This window comes from Drosophila takahashii, chromosome 3R (genome assembly GCF_030179915.1).
Source record: "Drosophila takahashii strain IR98-3 E-12201 chromosome 3R, DtakHiC1v2, whole genome shotgun sequence".
Lineage (NCBI taxonomy): Eukaryota > Metazoa > Arthropoda > Insecta > Diptera > Drosophilidae > Drosophila > Drosophila takahashii.
In genome coordinates, this window is record NC_091681.1 from 31,677,576 (window position 1) to 31,697,648 (window position 20,073).

Here is a 20,073-nt window from a genome sequence, read left to right on the forward strand (position 1 = left end):
AAATGGTTTTTTGTTTCAAGGTTTCTAACTATGTAATTATTTCAATTTGTTCTATTTTGGAACCTGTTTTTTTAAGACAATTTGCTGTTTAAAATCAATATATTTTCATATTAAATGGGGTTTGACTCAGTGCTTTATTTTTCAGTGGAGTGAAAAGATCGAAAGCGACAAGTTGCCGTGTAAAAATTATTTATTTTAACTCGACAAAAGGATGTAGGGTTTTGTAACATGATGTGACATAAATTATTATAATAAATCTGTTTCAATTTTATTGAAAAAAAGCATTCACAGCATTTTTAATAAAATTTGTATATTTACTTAATAAAACCTGAAGATACCCTTTAATTAAGTTGCAAAAAACGATAAAAAGCAATTTTTAAAAATGTTTTTGTTAGACAGTTTAGAGTTTTATAAATATTAGAATTAAGCTAGATCTGTGGGGCAAGCCTTTTGTGGATGTCAATAGGGTCGCTTCAAGGTGCAGTCTCGTACGTAAACTTCCCCCAAGCAAACATGTATGTCGACATGTGGGTCCGGGATTTATGCCGGTAAGCCCCAAGTGGCATTCCGTTTTCACACTCTTAATTATCATAAACATTAGAGGGTAAACAGATAAACATAATATTTTTTGTGAAAGAACTGTTGCTACTGTAAGTAAGCCAACACTTAATTGCATTCATCAACAATTATTGCCCCAAAGAGCATCACTCTTCAACAAAACAAGTGTTTACCTTGGGATCTTACAGATATTATTAAAAAAACTTTTATTATGTTAAAAAGCTGTATATTTATTTCTTAAGGAAAGATAACATAATTTTTTTTATACTTCTTTTTTTCCCCCCTTAATAAATGTATCTACGTAAGTAATTGGAATTTAATAATATATTTTTAAAAATTAAATAGTTTTATTAAATTTTAAGAATTATAATTGGCTGTGTCAATGTAATTGATACCCAAAATTTGTTACTCTGTGTCATTACACGCGAATTTATGACAGCACCTGGTGGCGAATGAAGCCAACCTTTGCATTATTTGCTCTAATGAATTGAAAAAACGGAATAAACGAGACAGTTCCGGTAGGTGAGGGGGGCGATCTTCTTTTTTTTTTAAGATTCTAGTCGTAGCAAATGAGTGATACACATTTGATAAATAAACAGAATATCATCTAGCCCCTCAATTATCTTTATTGTTCTGTCTGATAACCCAGCCCAACCTCTAGGGGCGTCCTCTATCACTCGAATCAAATTCTGCCACTGCCACTGCTTTTATACCCACATCAACCTCGGGGTCTTCTTCAGTTTTAGTTTGTCGCAGGTTCGGGAACGATAGAAATCTAAAAAGTCAATCCGCGAGATCAAAATGAGTGCGGAATCGGGCCAACAAGATGTTGAGTCGAAGCCAAAATCGGTGGCAGGAGATCCCAGTGCTGGTCACGAATACGAGGAAGTGCTTCAGTTAATCGGTAGTGCAAAATGTCCTGAATGTCCTGCGATCTGTTATTAACATGTGTTTTAATTAATATATCCAAGGATTCGGAAGAGTGCAATGGATTGTCCTTTTTGCGGCAGGACTTCTCCTGATGATGGTCATCAACGAGACAATGGGCATGTCCTACATAACGATCGTATCCCAGTGCGATTTTAACATGAACTCAGTGGATAAGGCGATCATGAGTGCTGCCAGTTTTATCGGTGAGTGAGCACTTTTTGCGTTTCGCATTCGCATTACATAAATTATTTTAATCAGCATTGGTAGTAAACTTTATCTTTCACGTTTTCATGGCGGTATATTTCACGTGGGCATTAACTATTTTGCAGGCATATTCTGTTCATCCTACTTTTGGGGCTACCTGAGTGACACTATTGGTCGAAGGCCAGTATTGATATATACGACGATCGCCGGAAATGTCTTATCCTTATGCTCCACAGTGATTCCGAGTTACTGGTTTTACGTCTTCATTCGTTTCGGAGTTGGATTTTTGTAAGTAAATTAAAAACTAAGATCGTAATTTACAACTTACTCAAATAACAAGTTTATTAACTGCTGTCAGGGGAAGTGTTTTATTATTATTTATAAGGATTGTAAGCCTGTTCCGAACCGACCTTAACGCAAATGAACCGCTTTTTCCTGGTATTAAACTAGTTAAATATTAGATTGAGGAAAACTATTTAGTTTTAGTTCACATCATTACTAAATTGTTATCTTACATTCTTCTTTTATAATTATTTAAACAGCATTGCGGGAGCATCATCAACAACCTATGCGTATCTTGGCGAGTTCTTCACTCCCCGTCACAGACCTATCGCTATTAACTATGCTAGTCTTTTTGTGGGAATTTCCACCGTTTATGTCCCAGGTAATTACTATCTGTAAGGTTTTAAAATTATTTTAAACTATAATTCGCAAATTATAGCAACTGCCTGGTTAATCCTTTCAATGGATTGGAGTGTTAGTATAACGGAGGACTTTTCATTCCGTCCTTGGCGATTGCTAACAATTTGCTATTTGCTGCCTGGTGTCATAGGAACACTCATGTTGTGGTCCCTTCCTGAAAGTCCCAAGATCCTAATGTCCCTGCATAAAACTGAAGAGGCTTTCGCTGCCGTCGATTGGATTGCAGTAACGAATTCCGGTAAACACTTGCATGAATTCAAGGTTCATAAGCTGAAAACAGAAGACCATTCGGATGGAGAAAATATTTTACTTATTTCGAAGTCAGCGTAAGTTTATATTGCTGGTCAAATATGTCAGCTAAGAAACTAATAATTTACTTTAGGTTCACCACAATCAAGAAAATGTGGAAGGAAACTTTGCCTTTGCTGCAAAGACCTCATTTGGTTAACTTCGTTATTAGCTGTACAATAATGTGTGGTCTGTTTTTCAGGTAAGGGATTTACTTTTCGATTTTTGAAAATAATTAAGTTACAATTTTCCAAACAGTTCTTCGGGAATGGGTCTTTGGTATCCAGAAATACAAAATCGTTTGGGTTCCAATGAAGCTGAAGATTCAATGACAGTTTGTCAAGTTATCGATGCATCAATAGATCAAATGGAAGCCAATGCTACTAATAAGGTAAGTTAACAGGATTATAATACCATTAATTTGGATTGGGCTTTAAGCTCATAAGTAGGCTATATTTAGCATCTAAACTAACCGCATGCTTTCTTCAATATATTTTTCAGATTTGCGACGATCATATCAACACAAAGAGCTACATAGACACCATCACCTATGGATCTGCCCTAATTGTTGGCTACATTGTGATGGGTCTGATTATAAACACAATTGGTCGCAAGGCCTCAATTTCGATTGGCTTGACATTGGCCGGAGCTTGTGCAGTGGCATTAATCTTTATCAAAGACGAGGTGGTAATTGTGGTTTGCTTCTGCTTATATCTCGTATTGCCGGGACTTTGTGTCTCGATTCTGAGTGGTGCGGTCGTAGACCTTGTACCCACTCACCTTCGCGGAAAAGCCGTCTGTATTTGCCTCATGTTGGGGCGTACGGGCAGCGTTTTTGGCAGCAATATCATCGGAGTTCTTCTAGAGTCGTATTGCTCTCTCACTTTTGGGGTTTTCTCTGGATTTGTTCTGGGTTAGTATTATCTACACATTTAATGAGACTATGATAGCTAATACTTGCTTTTTCCCTTTGCAGTTTGTGCGAGCTTGACGTTGCTGTTACCCATTTGAGATTTGCCATTATAATTTAAGTAGGTTAGTTAGTTAGTAATATATGTACCATTTAAATAAATGTTTTAATTTAAGAATGTACATGAAAATAAATATATTTTGAACAAATAACAACAAAAGTAAATAAAGTAAATTCATTTTCTTTTGTCTAGAGTTTAATTTTATGAGTTTTTAAAGTCGCTTCTTTGGGGTATTTAGAGTACAATAAAGTGGAATAGCTTTTTTTATTACCTTGTTCTTAAAAAAAAAACCTAAAAAAGAGAATGGCCACTCCCTCACTTAAACCGACCGAAACATTACAATGAAAATTCACTTAGAACTTGTATACAGTCTTTTTTTTATATCGTACAGGTTTTGAGGTATTTTTGGCCACGAATTTTACTTTTTTATCAATATTAAGATATTTATGTTTGCTGAATTAAATCCAAAATAGTTAAGTGCACTTTAGTCAAGATACCAAGATAAAATGAACTACCCCCACGGTGCTGTGAATATAAACAAAGCATTTTCGGATTCTCTCTCGACCAGTTTGCATATAAAATCCAATTCATTGATGTGCCCAAGATCTCTCAGCAAAATGTTTAAATTGAAATAAAATCGCGAATGCTTTAATCTCAAAACTGGTTTGCGGTTCACATGTCGCTCAAGTGTTTTACACGGGGGGTTATTAGAATACAATGCTTAAAAGCAAGTGTTGCACTAACTGGCTGACCAGTCGCCAAATATCTTGGGAATGTCAAGATGCACAGCTCGCTGGAGAGCAATACCCTCGGTCCCAATGTCTGGGACTACGATCTGATATTGGAGAAGATCGGTAAAGTAAATCTCACACTCGATCTCACACGTTACTAATGGGGATTTTTGGGGATACCAGGTTATGGAAAAACGCAATGGATACTCCTGCTTGTCAGCGGGCTGTTGACAATCACATCGGTTGCATCCCAACAAGTCATGGGTATTATTGTGATCGCCTCGCATTGTGAGTTTGAAACGACACAGGCTGAAAAAGGCGTGATGATGGCGGCTAGTGTTACAGGTGAGTCAAGATCAAAAATATATTACAGAGAAAACAGTTGAATTTTCTTAATTCTAAACAGGTATTTTTCTATCGACCTATATATGGGGATACATAAGCGACGATATAGGACGCCGGAAAGTTCTACTCTATGGTAATTTCGCTAGCAATGCCCTGCAATTTATTCTGATGTTCGTTACCAGCGTTTGGGTCTTTAACATTATCAACCTCCTTGTTGGAATCAGGTGAGTTATAGGGAGTACTATCTGTACTCTTAACTTCTATGCAGTTTTTCTTTTAAATACCATTTAATGATGTAATTCTCACATTCAATTATAATAGTGTCGGTGCAGTGTCGGCAGCACTCTATGCATATCTAAGTGAATTCAATATACCCCGACATCGAGCGGTGGCGATTAATTATTCGACAATGTTTGTTAGTGTTACGGCAATATATGTTCCAGGTATGCTTGTCTATTAATAGATTAGTAATGAATAATGCATCTAAGTTTCTTAACCCTTTAGCAACTGCTTGGCTGGTGCTTTCCTCAAATTGGGCCATTACCATTGGGGATTTTGTATTTCGGCCATGGCGTCTACTGCTCCTAGTTAGTCTTCTCCCAGGACTTATTGGCGGCTTGATATTATTATTATATCCTGAGAGCCCGAAACTGTTACTATCACAAGATAAGAACAAGGAGGCTGTAGAAGCCGTTGGATGGATTAGCAAATTTAACCGAGGCAAATCAATACATCAAGTCCTAAATTGTGATGAGTTCACACTGAAATCAGAAGATCCAGCTGGCGAAAATTTGTTGGCCGAAAGCCAAGGATGTGGTATATTATCCAAAATTTGCAGAGCCACAGTTCCACTCTTCCACAAGCCCCATGGATTTAATTTCATTCTTTGTAATTTGGCACTGTTTGGAATGTTTTTCAGGTAATCTTTTTCTTTAAGCGTTTTTTAACAAGTTTAAATTACACATCAATTTTATTTTCCTTAGTTCAAACGGGATGCAACTTTGGTTTCCAGAAATTGTCAACCGCTCATCGGGTGCAGAAAATAATTCTTCTACAGTCTGCGAAATTCTGAGTGTACCTGTAGAAAAACCCAACGTAACTGAAACTTTGGTAAATATTTTTAATATTTCGCAAAATATCTTTTTTTAATATTTATATTTTCTAATATTTTAGGACTGCTCTGATCCCATTTCGAGCAAAACCTATATCGACAACCTTATTGTAGGCTTTGCATTTTTAATTGGTTTCTCTATTCAAGGAGTGATACTTAATCCTTTGGGTCGAAAGAATGTCCTGCTAGCGGCCCTTGCAGTTGCAGTTCTGAGCGGAGTTTTGCTGCACTTTATGGAAAATCCCACGGGAGTACTTGTCTTATTTTGCCTTTACATTCTTTTGCCTGGTCTCTCGATTTCAATTATGATAGGCGCCATCGTTGATCTGGTTCCCACAAACTTGAGGTAAATTTGAAACCATTTAAATACACTTTAATTTATTGTTTATCTTTTACGATTAGATCAAAGGCAGTTAGCTTTTGCATGTCCCTGGGACGACTTGGCATCATCGCAGCTACAAACTTAATGGGCGTTATGCTCCAACCTTATTGCAATACCACCTTTGCCATGTTTACTTGCACTCTTATTGGTAGGTGAATTAAACCTAATTAACTGAGCATTTCTAAAATTTTTGTTTATTTCAGTGTGCATTGTTATTGTTCATTACCTGCCAATTCGGAACTCAGCTTAAATCGTTTTTCATCTTTGTCTTTGTATATTTTTTCTTCTTCAATTTTTATTATTAAATGTATAAATATAACAGTTGATTCTATTTTAATTTATTTATTAAAAAAATAGGTGACCCCGAAATTTGTAATATATCGATAACAGTCCGATTCCGCAAGAATACCCCAGCTGAAATGCATACACTCACGACCAGCATATCCGATAGCTTTGCTGCTATCGATAACCTTCGCCACATAATATTGATAAATATTTTGCAAGACTTTTTCTCAGGCAATTTTCGCAGAAAGTCCGGATTATGGCGCCTCCGGCTGCGCGGGCTCGCTACATAGCCAACAAGGCGGACAACCAGATTCTGTCCAAGAAGCCGCCCAAACGACTGGGCCTGAATGGCAGCAACAACAAGACCAAGGAAGCCGCACCGGCCGGCAAAAAGAAGGAGAAGGAAACCAAGAAGCGGTAAGTGGGTGTTGTCTATAGGTAAATCCAGATTTGATCAAGATTACTGCCCCTCTCACAGCAAGCAATCGGTGAGTGGAGGCCAGGAGAAGGGCCTGCCCAATCCCATAATGCCCAGTGTCCAGACCGCCTTCAAAACCTTTGTGAGCGCCCGTTTGTGCAGCGCCATTTGGGCCTACATCGCAGACTGTGACGAGACCTTCAACTACTGGGAGCCCCTGCACTACATCATCAATGGCCATGGACTGCAGACGTGGGAGTACAGCCCGCAGTTCGGACTGCGTTCGTACACCTACCTTTTGCTGCAGGGCGTGCCCGGTTACTTTTACCAAAAGATGTTCAATCCCAGTCCCATTCTCATCTTCTACATGGTGCGATGTATGCTGGGCTTCGCCTGCGCGGTGATGGAGCGATATATGTACAAGTAGGGATAGCAGAACAATCCCTCCAGGAAAGAATAATAACATTAATCTATTATTTCCAGGTCCATTTGCCAGGAGTTTGGCATACACATCGGTCGTCTGTGGCTGATATTCCAGCTCTTCAGTGTGGGCATGTTCGTGTCCAGCACCGCCCTGCTGCCCTCCTCCTTTTCCATGTACTTTGGCTGCGCTGCTCTGGCCGCCTGGTGGCAGCAAAACTATTGTTTAGCCATCTTCCTGACTGCTATTTCAGCTCTACTTGGTTGGCCCTTTGCCGCGCTGATTGGCATTCCACTGGTGCTGGAAATGCTGATCAGGCAGCGCGATTGGAAGACCTTTGTGCAGTGGACTCTAATATCGGCGGCCACAGTGGCCATTCCCATGATTGCCATCGATACCAGCTACTTTGGCCAACTGACATTTGCTCCTCTGAATATTGTGTGGTACAATGTGTTCACCAGCCATGGACCAAACATTTTCGGCACTGAACCTCTAAGTTACTACATCATCAATGGTTTCCTCAACTTTAATATTATTTGGGTGAGTTCTTATCTGTTATCTTATTCAAAAACATGTATAAATTTATGTTCTTAATAGCTTCTGGCTCTACAACTACCCATCATGCTGGTCATGGACTATCTGATTGTGCCAGCCAAATCCAAATCGACGCTAAACTTCCCCCACTACATCTCGCTGGCTCCGCTCTACCTGTGGCTCCTCGTCTTCTTCGCCCAGCCGCACAAGGAGGAGCGCTTCCTGTTCCCCATTTATCCCCTGATCTCACTTTGTGGCGCCATCACCGTGGATGTGTATCAGCGCATATTCTTTCGCTTCAAATCGCTTGTGTTCAAAATCAAGTCGGGAGTTCATTATCTGGACCACAGCATGTTCATAGCCATTCTGGTGATGGTGACCAGCACGCTGCTGGGACTTTCCCGGGTATTTGCCCTGTACAGGAACTACCACGCCCCCATGGATTTGATGTTGGAGCTGAATCAGTTCAAGGCAACACCGCAATACGACCCGGATATGATCTACAATGTGTGCATTGGCAAGGACTGGCACCGCTATCCGGGCAGCTTCTTCTTTCCCGCCAAGAATTTCCGTCTGCGCTTCCTGAAATCCGAGTTCCGGGGCATGCTGCCAGCGTACTATGTTGCAGGCGACAATGCCACAAAGGTGGCGCATCCGTACTTCAATGATCTCAACCAGGAAAACGAACACATGTACTTCGACTATGACCGCTGCGATTTCCTCGTCGATTTCGATGAGGGAAAATATACACCGCTGGAGCCCAACTATTCCAAGCGATCCAAGGAGTGGTCGGTGATGAAGAGCCTGCCGTTTCTAATTCCCGAGAAGTCGCACAAGGTGTTGCGCGCCTTCTATGTGCCATTCCTGACCGACAATCACATTCAGTATGGAGACTTTAACCTGCTCAAGCGAAAGACGAAACGAAATGGCAGGTAAAGGCAGGCGAAGATCGAAGGGAGTCTGCAGTCGTGCCACTGAAACAGCATTTTATCCTTATTCTTTTGATACCAAAAAAAACTTAAAACTAAAAGTAATTCCAAGCGATTAAGCTTAGTCTTTTCCAACTAAAAACTTTCCTTACCCAACATTGAAATGTAATATCCTACCTACCTATGTTCTATGTCACTCAATCGTTTTATAATTATTTTTGTTTTGTCCATGCCAAAGTTGTGAAGATCACCGATCACCAGAATCGAAGTAGAACTTAAGCGTCAACAATATAAAACAACGAGATTCGTAAGGAGAACTGTTTGCATGGAAGGGGCCAAACTTTATTGGACTTTATGGATCCACTTAAAAAACTGGGAAGCAAAACTTTACAATGGAAATCGCTTGGACTTAACTATAAATCGTGTGCTGGGTCTGTTTACAATGCTATATTTGGTCTACTCAATGTACATACACGTGTGCGGGGACTAAACCTAATCCTAAACTGACTTAGCAGCGATATTTACAAGCACTCCGGGCGGAGCTGGCTCCCGCAGTTCTAAAAGTAGACCGTCAAGTTGTTCTCCGAGGAGCCCATGGCATCGGTGGCGGATAGAAGATTGGATTGGCCCGCGTTGGCCGAGGTGGTGGTGATGGTGGTGACCCCGCCGCCACTTGCCGCCGCTCCCGTTGCGGCTCCCACTTTGCGGTTATTGTTCTCCGTCTGCAGGGAGTCGTGCTCGATCTCATCCTCCTCGAAAAGCTGCCCGTTGGCGGAGGCGCGCGAAACTATGCCTGGCAAGAAGACTTTTAATAGTGAATGTTTCGGGTGAGATTGGGGGTGAAATGTTTGGGAAATGTCAGGGATGCAAGTCAGATTCAATAGCTAAATAATAGACCTCGGATTTTGCATATTTGCATACTTTTTATAGATAGATCAATTCCGAAAACACCAAAGCTCGTTTCATTAAAAATATAGTTTAAAATTAATGGCATATTTTTTTTTTTTTTTTTGCATATTTGCATAAAGGCATATGCATAAAATATTTAAAATATATGTAAATTTGCATATTTCTGATATGCATCCGAATTTATCCCATTTGAAAAATGTGACACCTACCTAGAAATTTTGGTAAAAATGGAAAAATATGCAAAATCCTAGGTCTACTAATTATGTTTCACTTTTTTATATTTTTTAAATTTTCATTGAATTTTTCAGAACCTGAAGACTTGCATCCTTTTGGAAGATAACGATTGACTGCCACTTACTGCGCACTGTGGCCGCATAGCTCTCCCGCTGGCGCTCCCGATCCCGCTCCCTTTCTCGTTCCCTTTCCCGCTCCAACAAAGCTGCCGAGCTTCCGAGGGCCATGCTACTGCTGGCTCCACTGGCTACATGATGCAGCCCGTTGTTCATCGGATTGGCCATGGTGATATTACCGCCGTGCTTCATATGCAGCACGGAGACCCCGCCGCTCGTCACACTGGCTCCGTTGCCGTTGCCATTCCCGGCCAGCTTCTCGTGGGTAACCAGATTGGCCGAGGACACGCTGCTGTGCGCCTGACTGTGCACCCGGTTCCGGCCGAGACCCAAGCCGCTGGCAGCGCTCTTGCCCTGCTTTTTCGAACGCACAATGTAGCAACTGAGCGCCACTATGATCATCAGGAAGAGGCCCATGATCATGCCGAACATGCCGAGCATATTGCTGTTCCAGCCGGATTGAGCCAGGGTCAGACCCTCCATGGTCACGCTCACCGGGACCGAGGTGCTCCTGGGCGGTACGCCCGTGTCCGTGGCGATAGCTATCAGATGGACTGTGGACTCATTGAGGCTCTGCAGCTGCTCCGGTCGCATGTAGATATTCCCAGTGGCATCGATCTCGAATAGACCGGCATGCTGGCCACGCAGCGAGAGCTCCAGCTTGTCGTTGCGATCTCCGTCAGCCGCCTCCACCTTGCCGATGAGCACGCCCTCGAAGGAGTCCACGCGGGATTGTAAGGATTGCTGGGTGAGGGAAAGAAAAAGATATACGATGAACAGGCTTCGGAAATTGACACACATGTTAAAAACATGGAAAATTGTATTTTACAGTGTGATTAAAATTGTTGACATGTGTGTCAAATACAAAAGTGGTAGAATGTGAAAAATAGCTCATTTGTTGTTTTTACACAACGTGTTATTAACACTGTGTTTTTAACACAAATGAAATTAACCATTTCAAAGCATATATGAATTCTTATACTCTAAAAAACCGTGAATTTTTTAGTTCAACATACAATTCTGACACTTAAATGTCAAAAACTCATTGTGTTAACAACACGCTGTGTCGCGTAAATAACACGCCGTGTAAATAACACAAGGAGGATACAAGTTTTTACAGGCAAGTCCATAACTTGTTTTGTACTTAACACTATGACATTTAACATGTTAATAATGCTTACACTCTTGGGCACCATAAACTCGTAGTGCGTTTCCCGGAACCGAGGCTCCCAGTCATTGACATCAATCACGTCCAGCGTAAGTTCCGCCGTGCTGTTGGTCATTCCATCGGTGGCCAGGACCTGGAACTCGTGCTTGGTCATCTTCTCGTAGTCCAGTGGTTTGGCCAGGACCAGTTCTCCCAGAGAACCCACGCTGAAGAACTGCGAATTCACCGGATCGGGAATGGTGTACTTCAAATGTTTCCCAGGTTTATTGGTGGGCAGAGCCAGAATCCGATTTCCCACCGCCGTATCCTCGCGAATGCGCATTACGAATCTCTTCTGGACGAAGGCCAGAGTGCTGAGATCACTGTGACTACCAGGCCGCGTCAACTGGACAGTGGTCAAGGCATAGCGATCGGGATTGTCGATCTGCGTGGCCTTCACCACCAGAGTGGCGCCATTGGCCACATCCGCATAGCCAATGGGCGTAAGCAAACTGATGGCTCCGTTGTGCGGATGAATGCGAAAGTACTTGGCGTCCTGCGACTGGACAATTGTGTACTGGATGGGCGCACAGATGCCCTCGTCCTGATCCACCGCCTTCAGTGGCTCCGGCCGCATGCGCAGCTCCCCCGGCCTGCCATCCACTGGTATCTCGGCGCTGTACGACTCCCGCTGGAACTTGGGGTTCTGGTCATCGGCATCCGTGATGACCACGCGGAGCAGCGTGTCCGAGTGACGAGCCGGTGTGCCCTGATCCTGAGCCCTCAGCTTCACGGTGAAGTTCTGCAATTGCTCGTAGTCGAGAGCCTTCTTCAGCACAAGCGTTCCCTCGAGCGGATTAAGGAACTGCACATACTCCGAGTAGGGTCCCGGCAGCACCTGGTACTCCACCGTGGAGAAGGGACCCGGTTGGTCGGCATCCTCCGCACGGGCGCCCTGCAGGATTCTGGTTCCCGGAACGGTTACCTCCGAAAGGGTCAAAGTGTACGGCGTTCCAATCCACTCAGGTGCATTGTCATTCACATCAGTCACTCGCACGTTCACGGGGATGACGAAACTCTGTGGAGGAAATAGGAACAGGGAAAATTCGATTAGAAAATCCTTGCACTTAGAAAAAGTATCTGTAGGGTTTTCTACTTAAAATTAATTACTTTTATCTTTAGAATAGATTATAATGATTTTCTTATAAGAAAAAATTAGACAACTTTCCTAAAAAATAGGTATTTATTTTCTAGAATTAAAGACGATTTCGACATTAACTCAAGAAAGTCCGGAAAATATCGCCATTAATCCAAGAAAATATCGCTATTAATCCAAAAAAAAATTCAACGACTCTTCTTTTTATTCAATTTTAAAAAAATTAATGGTAAATTTGCATAAACTTAAGAAAATTTTTCTATATTGAAGAAAATATTATTAATTCAATGGCGCTTTAAAATCTGAGTGTACTATTCTTAAAGATCTTTACTATTAACATAAAAACTATTATTATAAAAACTATTTTTCTATTGCCTTTCTAATCCTTTTCTTATTATTCCCCATTTCTTTAAGTGTAGCTAAACCAATTTTTCGAGTGTGTGCACTTCAAGACAAACACCTTATATGTGTGCTGGTCACTGACCTCCCGGGAGTTCAAAGCCCAAGCACGCCGCCGAATGTCCTGCATACATTTGCATGTTTAGCGGACCCCTCCACCCAAACCAGGACATCATCCCCAAGTAGCCCCCTAGTATTCTACCCGCAAACGGAAGCCTTAATGGCTAATTTATGGCCACCAAGCTGGGGCTAACCGCAGGCGCCAAAAGGGGTTGACTGCCAGGAGCTCCTCCTTTCGATGGCTCCTCCACTTGCAGATGCAATGGCAGCCAATAGTTGCTGGAGCTTCAACTTTGTTAGCGTTTTGTTGATTCTAAAATTGAAATGGGCGTTCATTGTCTGGCCAAAAAGTTTTCAATTGTTTATAGAGTTCCTCGAATAGCCGCAGAAGCCACAAGCATAGAATCGTGTTTACCGAAATTTAACAAACTTGGCTGATGGAGACCCCCAAGGGAACACGCACTGCCTGGAGGACAAGAAGGGGAGGAATGGGGCTCAAGAAGGTGGCAACTTTGGCTATATAGGTTAATTGGTTGCCCATTGCACGAAAGGGTCCTTCGCAGGTGCGGAATGCGGCGTTTGGAAAGTGGCCGAAAGGAAGAACTTCAAGGAAATGTGTGGTCGATGTGGGCCACTGACCAGAACGTCTGATTAATTGCGGCGTTAACCTGAACGACAAGTGCTTAGCCACCAACTTTGGGGGTTTAATTCGAATAGCTAGCAGCTATATTGATTGCCATTATGGTAGATTTAACTGAATCCCATCCACCCTCTTTTCTTACGGACTATTTCTTAAGAACAGAACTTTACGAATCGATTCCCATTATCCTAAGCTTACTAATTTGTTTAACCTTAATGTAAAAAGGACACTTTTTTCTAAATTACCTTCCCAGATTCCAATATAAGTTATAATTTTCCTTATGCTAAGTATCATTTTATCTACACACAAAAAAAAGCATGTAACCGTAAAATCGATATGACCATGTAAATTTCAGGTCATTTCGACCAGGTCAAACTTACCTGGCCTCATATCAAATTAAAATTGATCTTAAATAATGTAAAATGTCATAGACACAATTTTAGTATATTAAAAATTCTTACCGGATCCGTTGAATGTCGTCGTATGCAGATGACATTCACATAGATGGACGAAGGACCTCTCACACCCTCCTTATCGAGTTCTACTGACAATGCTAGCTCCTTGGTCCCGGCATGAATCTCTACGGGAGCATTCTTCTCTCTCAGCGAGAGATTGATGTCCCCTGTCTCGGCATTGGGATCCCCGTTTATCCTCAGCTTGCCGATTATGGAACCCACCGCCAGATCCTCGGTGGCCAGGAAACTTTCAGCGGAACCGCCGCCCTCGAGATAGCAGCGTGAGTCCAGAATGGCACCAAAGGTGGCTAAAAGGGGAGAAAAAGAAAGCATTTCTTATCATGATGGTCAACATATGGTATATAGATCATATATTAAGGTAAAAAACGAATATCTCTGGCCTACAAAGCTCTACAAATTGGACTCTCTCTCCCTTTCAGGCTTACTTTCGGTCCGTCCTGATAATTGCAAATTAAAAGCAAATTGCAGCGACAGGCAGAGGAAGCCACCACAGAGAGTGCCCGAGATGGTCGGTCCAGTGTTTGTGTTCCAGTGAGCCACCTGTCCGAATCGCCAGACATGTTTGCTCGTACCTCCGATACGCTCTACTAAGCTTCCGTTTTCTTTCATTTCGAGTGCTGCAATTTTCGGCCAGAGCTGCAAAGGCGAAGAGCAACCACCACAAACCATGGTTCCCAGTAGATATATCCATCCATGTGGGCAACTGGCCACATGGAACATCTCTCGACTCCTCGATTCGGCGATTCGCAGCTGATTTGCGTTTCCGGACAAGCTCTGATATCTAATTGTGTTAGTGTGCAATGGGTAAACTTGCCCTCCTCGTATGCAAATTGGGTACAAGATCATTCGACAAATAATCGAAGAAGAAAGTTTGTTTATAAAATTATCCTAACTAATTTAGGAACTTTTACTTTATTTATTTTTTCCCATATAACACCTATATGGTTTCTGAATATGTTTCTTGAAAAAAACAAGGGTAATTACTTAAATCCCATGGGAGCATGACATAACACCTTTTTTTTTGGGTAATGCAATTATAAACTCTTACAAGTATTTCCCTTGAAATGTTCCGGTTTTTACCTCCAACCCCTTGACCACCTGAACAACAAGTTCTTATTATGTGCTAACAGTATAATTTCTGTTTGTTTTTTTCAATTTCGTTCTGGTAAACGGTTTTTCGGTTTGTAAACGGTTTGCAATGACCCTGACTGTGGGTCGCCAGTCATCTCCGGCGGGATTTTCTCCATGAGAGGCCTACAGAAAAGATATGTATATGGCCAAGAGAAATCTTCTACTCGTTTTCAAGATCTCTGTTGTAGGTTAATTGTTGTGACATTGGGCAATGCACATGACAATGAAGATCTCCGTTCGTGGACTTTCTTCGACAGTTAAAAGTGTTTTGGAAATTAGTCTAATTTCCCCGGATTTATTACAAAATCTCTCAGATGTGTGCTGATAGCTCACGTATGAACGTAAACTACATGCACTACTTTCTGGAGAAAATGGAAAGTTTTACAAACCGCAAATTGAAATCGGGATTACGCACTGGAATCCAACAGAAAAAATAGAGTCATTTCGATTACCCAACTATCCTACTAATTAGTGGCAAATGCATGTATGCAATCCTCTTTATCCAAAAACCAAGACTAATTAGAGTCATCGGATTCCAAAACTCATCCATAAGGTGCAAATACCTCAAGCGTAAATCCGCGAAGCTTTACACAAATAAAGTGGAGATTAAAGACCAAACCCAAAACCCACCTACAGATGATTACATAAGTTCTACTTTTATTTGGTGTATTTTTTGCAAAGTCGGAGAGTGTAAGACAAATGAAAGTGAGTTGGGCGGCTGAACAAATTTGGCCAAATACACGTGAATGTGCATATGAATATGGTGGAAGAAAAGTTTCAACAATCAAAAAGTTCAGAAAACAAATTTTCATTTCGGTTTGTTTTGGTTTCTTTTGATAAAACAACACCATGAAAGCCCAAAAAGAGAAAAAGTGCCCGTTCAGCTTGGTGATTTTCATGAAAACGCCAACGAAACGACAAACTCCTCGGTCTGGGCCACTGACTTTTGGCAAAAGGTATATGGCATATAGGGGGTATATTTTTGGGATTCCGATTCAACGGCAACTTGTGGCTCCGCTCCATGCGAGTTCTGTCTGGTTAAACATCGTAAGCATCGACATAAGTATTTCGCAATCAATTTTTGTGGCACAGGTCAAGCTTTATAGAGGTTATGGCAAAACCCGTTAGGGAAGAACTTGAACTGTGACAGAGCCATTAAATTTATGTGATATATTCTTGGCCCGAGCCGACTAACGATATCACTCAAGTGTGACAATGTAATGAACCGAAATTAATGCACTAAATGGAACTTGAAACTGGAGCAACTTCATGACCACAATCGGCCTGCGTATCCAAATCCCGAAAAGGCAAACCATTTGACAGCTGCTCCAGGGGGGGTTTTTACAGAGATTGGGTCGGGACTTCGTAAAACCCCAGTAAGTCACGTAAAAACTTTTATCCGTCATAAATCGTTGGACCAGAACGACGTTGACGTCTCCGTTTTTGTTTTCTTGGCTGACTTTTCTCTTTAATTTATCGAGTCTCGCTAGGAATTTCACTATTTTTCAGTTTTTACTTTTCGAGGGTTACATGCGGTTAATTACTTTGTTTGTTTTCGATTATCAAAGACAACACTTGGATCCGCAGTTACTTAACCAACATTCCAAGTCAATAACTGTAGCTTTGCTAAAGGGCGGTTATTATTATTAAACTATTTTTTAATAACTCACCATTATTCAAGCAGCAGAGAACGAAGAACACGTAGCATATCCAATGATGAATTATCCACATTTTGTATAGCATTATTGTAGCATCCGTTAATCAAGTGAGTTTGATAGTTCTTAAGCTTCTCAGAGCAACATAACACTTTCACAGTTATTTTAAAATAATCGTTATATCTTTGGACTTAAGATCACTTCACTTGAAACTCCTTCACACTTTCCATATTGAATTTTTAACACTCTTGTTTAACCGGTATGCGTTTTCTTATTGCAGAAAATTTTTTATCTTAGCAATAAATTTGAGTATATCTCTGATGTGCCATAAACGTTCTCAAATTGAATTTATGTGCAACTTTTCCTTTGTTCAGCTCTGTAATTGGCAAAATGGCAATTTGAAATGGATAATGGCAAGGGCAAAGGGGGAAACTAGAGTCTTCTAGATTATTACAAGATTATTAGATAGACAAAACACTTTGGCACAGAAACCAAAGCAACTGGAACATTAGCACTCTTCAGCGCCCCCAACCATCTAGCAACTGAAAGTTGTTCCTCATCTTTAGCATATTCTACCACCCCGCCCGCTTCCTTTTTCCATTGTCTTCTGGTTGTGGGGCAAATGTCGCACACATGTCACCTCCAAGTTGCGAGTTTGGAGGTGGATGTCGGGTCGCTTGCTCGGTTGCCACATTGTTGTCACCAACGGAATTGGCGGCATTTTATTCCACCAAGAAACTCCAAGAATAACACAAGCGAAAAGGGGATCTGTATTCTTAAGACCGAAAGCTTAGGTACTTTATAAATTCAAAAATATATTTTAGTAACGGAATATAAAAAGATCTCAAAAGTATACTTTTTAGTAATAAAGCTATCCTCACTAAAACTAAACTCACTAATACGTTAAAAAACTAGATCCAATATTTTTATATAAAATATTAAACATTATTGATGTTAAAGCCTTTAATTTGGAATAGTTCCTTTAGATATTTTATTTTTGAATTGAATAAAACCACACTACCTTTATAACTTTAAAGGGTATAGAGAGACAACAACAGTGGGAATGTTTTTGTTTTTGTTTCCTTGGTTCCGGTATTTTCGAAATAGTGGAAGAATTTCAAACGCCGTTTACACGGGCCAAAGGAGCTTCCTCCTGGCCAGGATTTATGGCATACCACACACAGCAGGTGGGTGGGGAAAGTTCGGGGGAGTGAGAGGCGTGTTGCATTGGGGTGGTGGTTGATGTCGATGGTTGAAACCCGAGGTTTGAGGCGACAGACAAACATTTGCATACAAATCAGCCGCTGGCCGTTGGCCGATGGCGAAAATGAAAACGCTTTTTTGACCGGAAGCCCGCGGAAGCGCACAAAAAAGTCATTCACCTGTGTAAAAACGGTTACATTTTCCAATATTCGCCTGGGCCGCGGACTGTGAACTTGTTTTCCCTCGGCTTTTTCACTCGCAATGTTTACTGATTTATGGCGTATGGGAAGTTTAATAGGAGACATGTTATAAATTCAGGGATTGATTAAGAGATGTCATTAAAATTAAACAAAATGGAAAGTAACACATTAATCTCAATAAATAAAATCTGTTTCCCGTTTTAAAAGTTTTATTAAGACGCAATTATAATCTAATCCTGTAAAATGTTTGTTTACACAGCTTGAAATGATTTTCGAAATATAGTTTTTTTTAAAAAGCGTTCCATATCTGAATGCATTTTCTGTCACTTTCTTTACCGCAAACCCTTTTCCATATGACTCATGATTTTTTAAATTTTAACTATTATTATTTTCCCTTTTGCAATTTTAATTCTTTACGAACACGCACTTAATCCTTTTTGGGGTTTGTTTTCAGGTGCACTAAATTTGACTTATTTATTCGTTTTCATTGTGATTGCAATGGACAAAGAACAAAGTTGGCCAAAAAGCGTTTTATTTAGTATACTCCGCAGCGCTGAACGAGCTCCTCGCATCGCGATCCAAACACAAACTGATTTTCCATAATGTTGCCAAAGTCGCGCCCCCTAACAACCGACAGCAATAAAAGCAGCAACAGCCTGTAAAGCCGGTGTGCGTTGGACTTGTGCCCACTATCATGCATGCACACATGCCTACAGCCCTGGCCAAAAAAATAGTAGGTTTTAAAGAGTTTTTAAAAAAATATTTTAAGTGTATAGAGATTTGGAATACCGTTATACAAATATTTATTAAAAAATCCTTTTTCAAATGTGGAAGAATACAAAATTTTAATTTTTAAAAGGTTGGAAAAGCTTTTTAAGCAAAACTTCTTTTAACAACATATGATATGAACATTTATTTATAATATTTAAGATTTGGGGACTTTTGTTTTTAAAAAACATACAATATGGAAACTTGTGTTGATCCTTTGAACTTCTTGAACCAAAAACAGGTTAAACAGGCCTAAAAAGCATCAGCTAAACATTTATGAAAAATAAATTAAAGATTTGGAGAATTTGTTTTTTAAAAACATCTATACAATATCGAAACTTGTGTTGATCCATTGAACTTCTTGAACCAAAAACAGGCTTAAAAAGCATCAACTTATTTTCTAACAATTCTGTTTATTCTAAAAAAAATTTGAAATTCGATAATTAAGTAGGGTTTAATCTCAAACTCCTTCTATTACTTTGACCGCTGCTGTGGCTAAACGTTGGAAGCCTCTCTGGACGCTAGCTTTTACTTGTGTTGAAAATGTTTCCACATCACTCGTCAAGCGTTTCGGCTGGAAAGAAGCAAGAAGAAACGGAAAGCGGCGGCGGCGGTAGTGCCATGACAACAACAACAGCCTGCTGCCACTGCGCACGCGCCCCAGCTGGAAATGGATGAGTACGAGTGGATTGCAGGCCCTAAGAAGCTCTCTTCGTTGTGCTCCACTGAGCCGGCTTTGCAACCCCTTTCTCTCTCTCTCTCTTTCGCTCTTTGGGAGCCTCTCTCTGTTTACATTGTGTGGAGTAGCCATGGGAACCAAGGCGGCGTCCTAGCCGGTTTACCGTTGGCTCTTCTCTTCCAGGCTCTCCTCCTTCCATTCCGCCTGTCCTGCGGTTTCCCAGTTCCTCCTTCGTGACTCAGCTCCAGTGACATTGCATTTGCATGTGACTGCCGTTAATTGCTGTAATTCCCGTCCTGGACGTCGCCGCCACATAATTGCACTCTCCCGCTCCAAAGTCCTTTCTCTTCCTGTACAGTTTCGTGCCAGTCTTTCCTTGTTTCTTGTTCCCCGTTGGCTTCCTTCGCATACCTGAAAAAGTTGGAGTACTTTTTTGGGACATGCTTTCCTTGGTTTTTGCTTTCCTTCCGACACTTTTGACTTACTTTATG

At 41.0% G+C, this 20,073-nt stretch overlaps 4 protein-coding genes across 6 annotated transcripts; 3 read left to right on the forward strand and 1 right to left on the reverse strand.

Moving 5' to 3' along the window:
* The first annotated feature begins 1,293 nt into the window (after nucleotides 1-1,293).
* Nucleotides 1,294-3,774, forward strand: LOC108062883 (synaptic vesicle glycoprotein 2C). The gene is made up of 9 exons (XM_017149736.3): nucleotides 1,294-1,462; nucleotides 1,530-1,691; nucleotides 1,818-1,980; nucleotides 2,235-2,356; nucleotides 2,414-2,720; nucleotides 2,777-2,884; nucleotides 2,941-3,073; nucleotides 3,184-3,595; nucleotides 3,659-3,774. The coding sequence occupies exons 1-9, from the start codon at nucleotides 1,360-1,362 to the stop codon at nucleotides 3,691-3,693; spliced, it is 1,545 nt and encodes a 514-aa protein (XP_017005225.2). The 5' UTR covers nucleotides 1,294-1,359; the 3' UTR covers nucleotides 3,694-3,774.
* Nucleotides 3,775-4,416: 642 nt separating this feature from the next.
* LOC108062885 (synaptic vesicle glycoprotein 2C) lies at nucleotides 4,417-6,538 on the forward strand. Its single transcript, XM_017149738.3, has 9 exons — nucleotides 4,417-4,507; nucleotides 4,568-4,729; nucleotides 4,791-4,953; nucleotides 5,051-5,172; nucleotides 5,234-5,648; nucleotides 5,713-5,839; nucleotides 5,903-6,186; nucleotides 6,243-6,370; nucleotides 6,426-6,538. The coding sequence occupies exons 1-9, from the start codon at nucleotides 4,435-4,437 to the stop codon at nucleotides 6,470-6,472; spliced, it is 1,521 nt and encodes a 506-aa protein (XP_017005227.2). The 5' UTR covers nucleotides 4,417-4,434; the 3' UTR covers nucleotides 6,473-6,538.
* A 137-nt stretch (nucleotides 6,539-6,675) lies between these two features.
* Nucleotides 6,676-9,120, forward strand: Alg9 (alpha-1,2-mannosyltransferase Alg9). Its single transcript, XM_017152413.3, has 4 exons — nucleotides 6,676-6,924; nucleotides 6,986-7,348; nucleotides 7,409-7,886; nucleotides 7,944-9,120. Exons 1-4 carry the CDS (start codon nucleotides 6,764-6,766, stop codon nucleotides 8,814-8,816), a joined length of 1,875 nt encoding a protein of 624 aa, XP_017007902.2. The 5' UTR covers nucleotides 6,676-6,763; the 3' UTR covers nucleotides 8,817-9,120.
* A 10-nt stretch (nucleotides 9,121-9,130) lies between these two features.
* On the reverse strand, nucleotides 9,131-18,705 carry Cad96Cb (protocadherin Fat 4-like Cad96Ca). 3 transcript variants are annotated; one of them, XM_070216836.1, is made up of 6 exons: nucleotides 18,563-18,705; nucleotides 16,748-17,108; nucleotides 13,932-14,233; nucleotides 11,250-12,293; nucleotides 10,077-10,812; nucleotides 9,131-9,614 (listed from the first exon to the last, which is right to left on the reverse strand). In XM_070216836.1, exons 2-6 carry the CDS (start codon nucleotides 16,818-16,820, stop codon nucleotides 9,367-9,369), a joined length of 2,403 nt encoding a protein of 800 aa, XP_070072937.1. In that variant the 5' UTR covers nucleotides 16,821-17,108; nucleotides 18,563-18,705; the 3' UTR covers nucleotides 9,131-9,366. The 3 variants fall into 3 exon arrangements, with proteins under 3 accessions (XP_070072937.1, XP_044251465.2, XP_070072936.1); XM_044395530.2 differs by lacking the exons at nucleotides 16,748-17,108; nucleotides 18,563-18,705 and adding an exon at nucleotides 14,372-14,714; XM_070216835.1 differs by lacking the exons at nucleotides 16,748-17,108; nucleotides 18,563-18,705 and adding an exon at nucleotides 14,372-14,702 and having other exon boundaries at nucleotides 9,131-9,602.
* Between the last annotated feature and the right edge of the window lie 1,368 nt (nucleotides 18,706-20,073).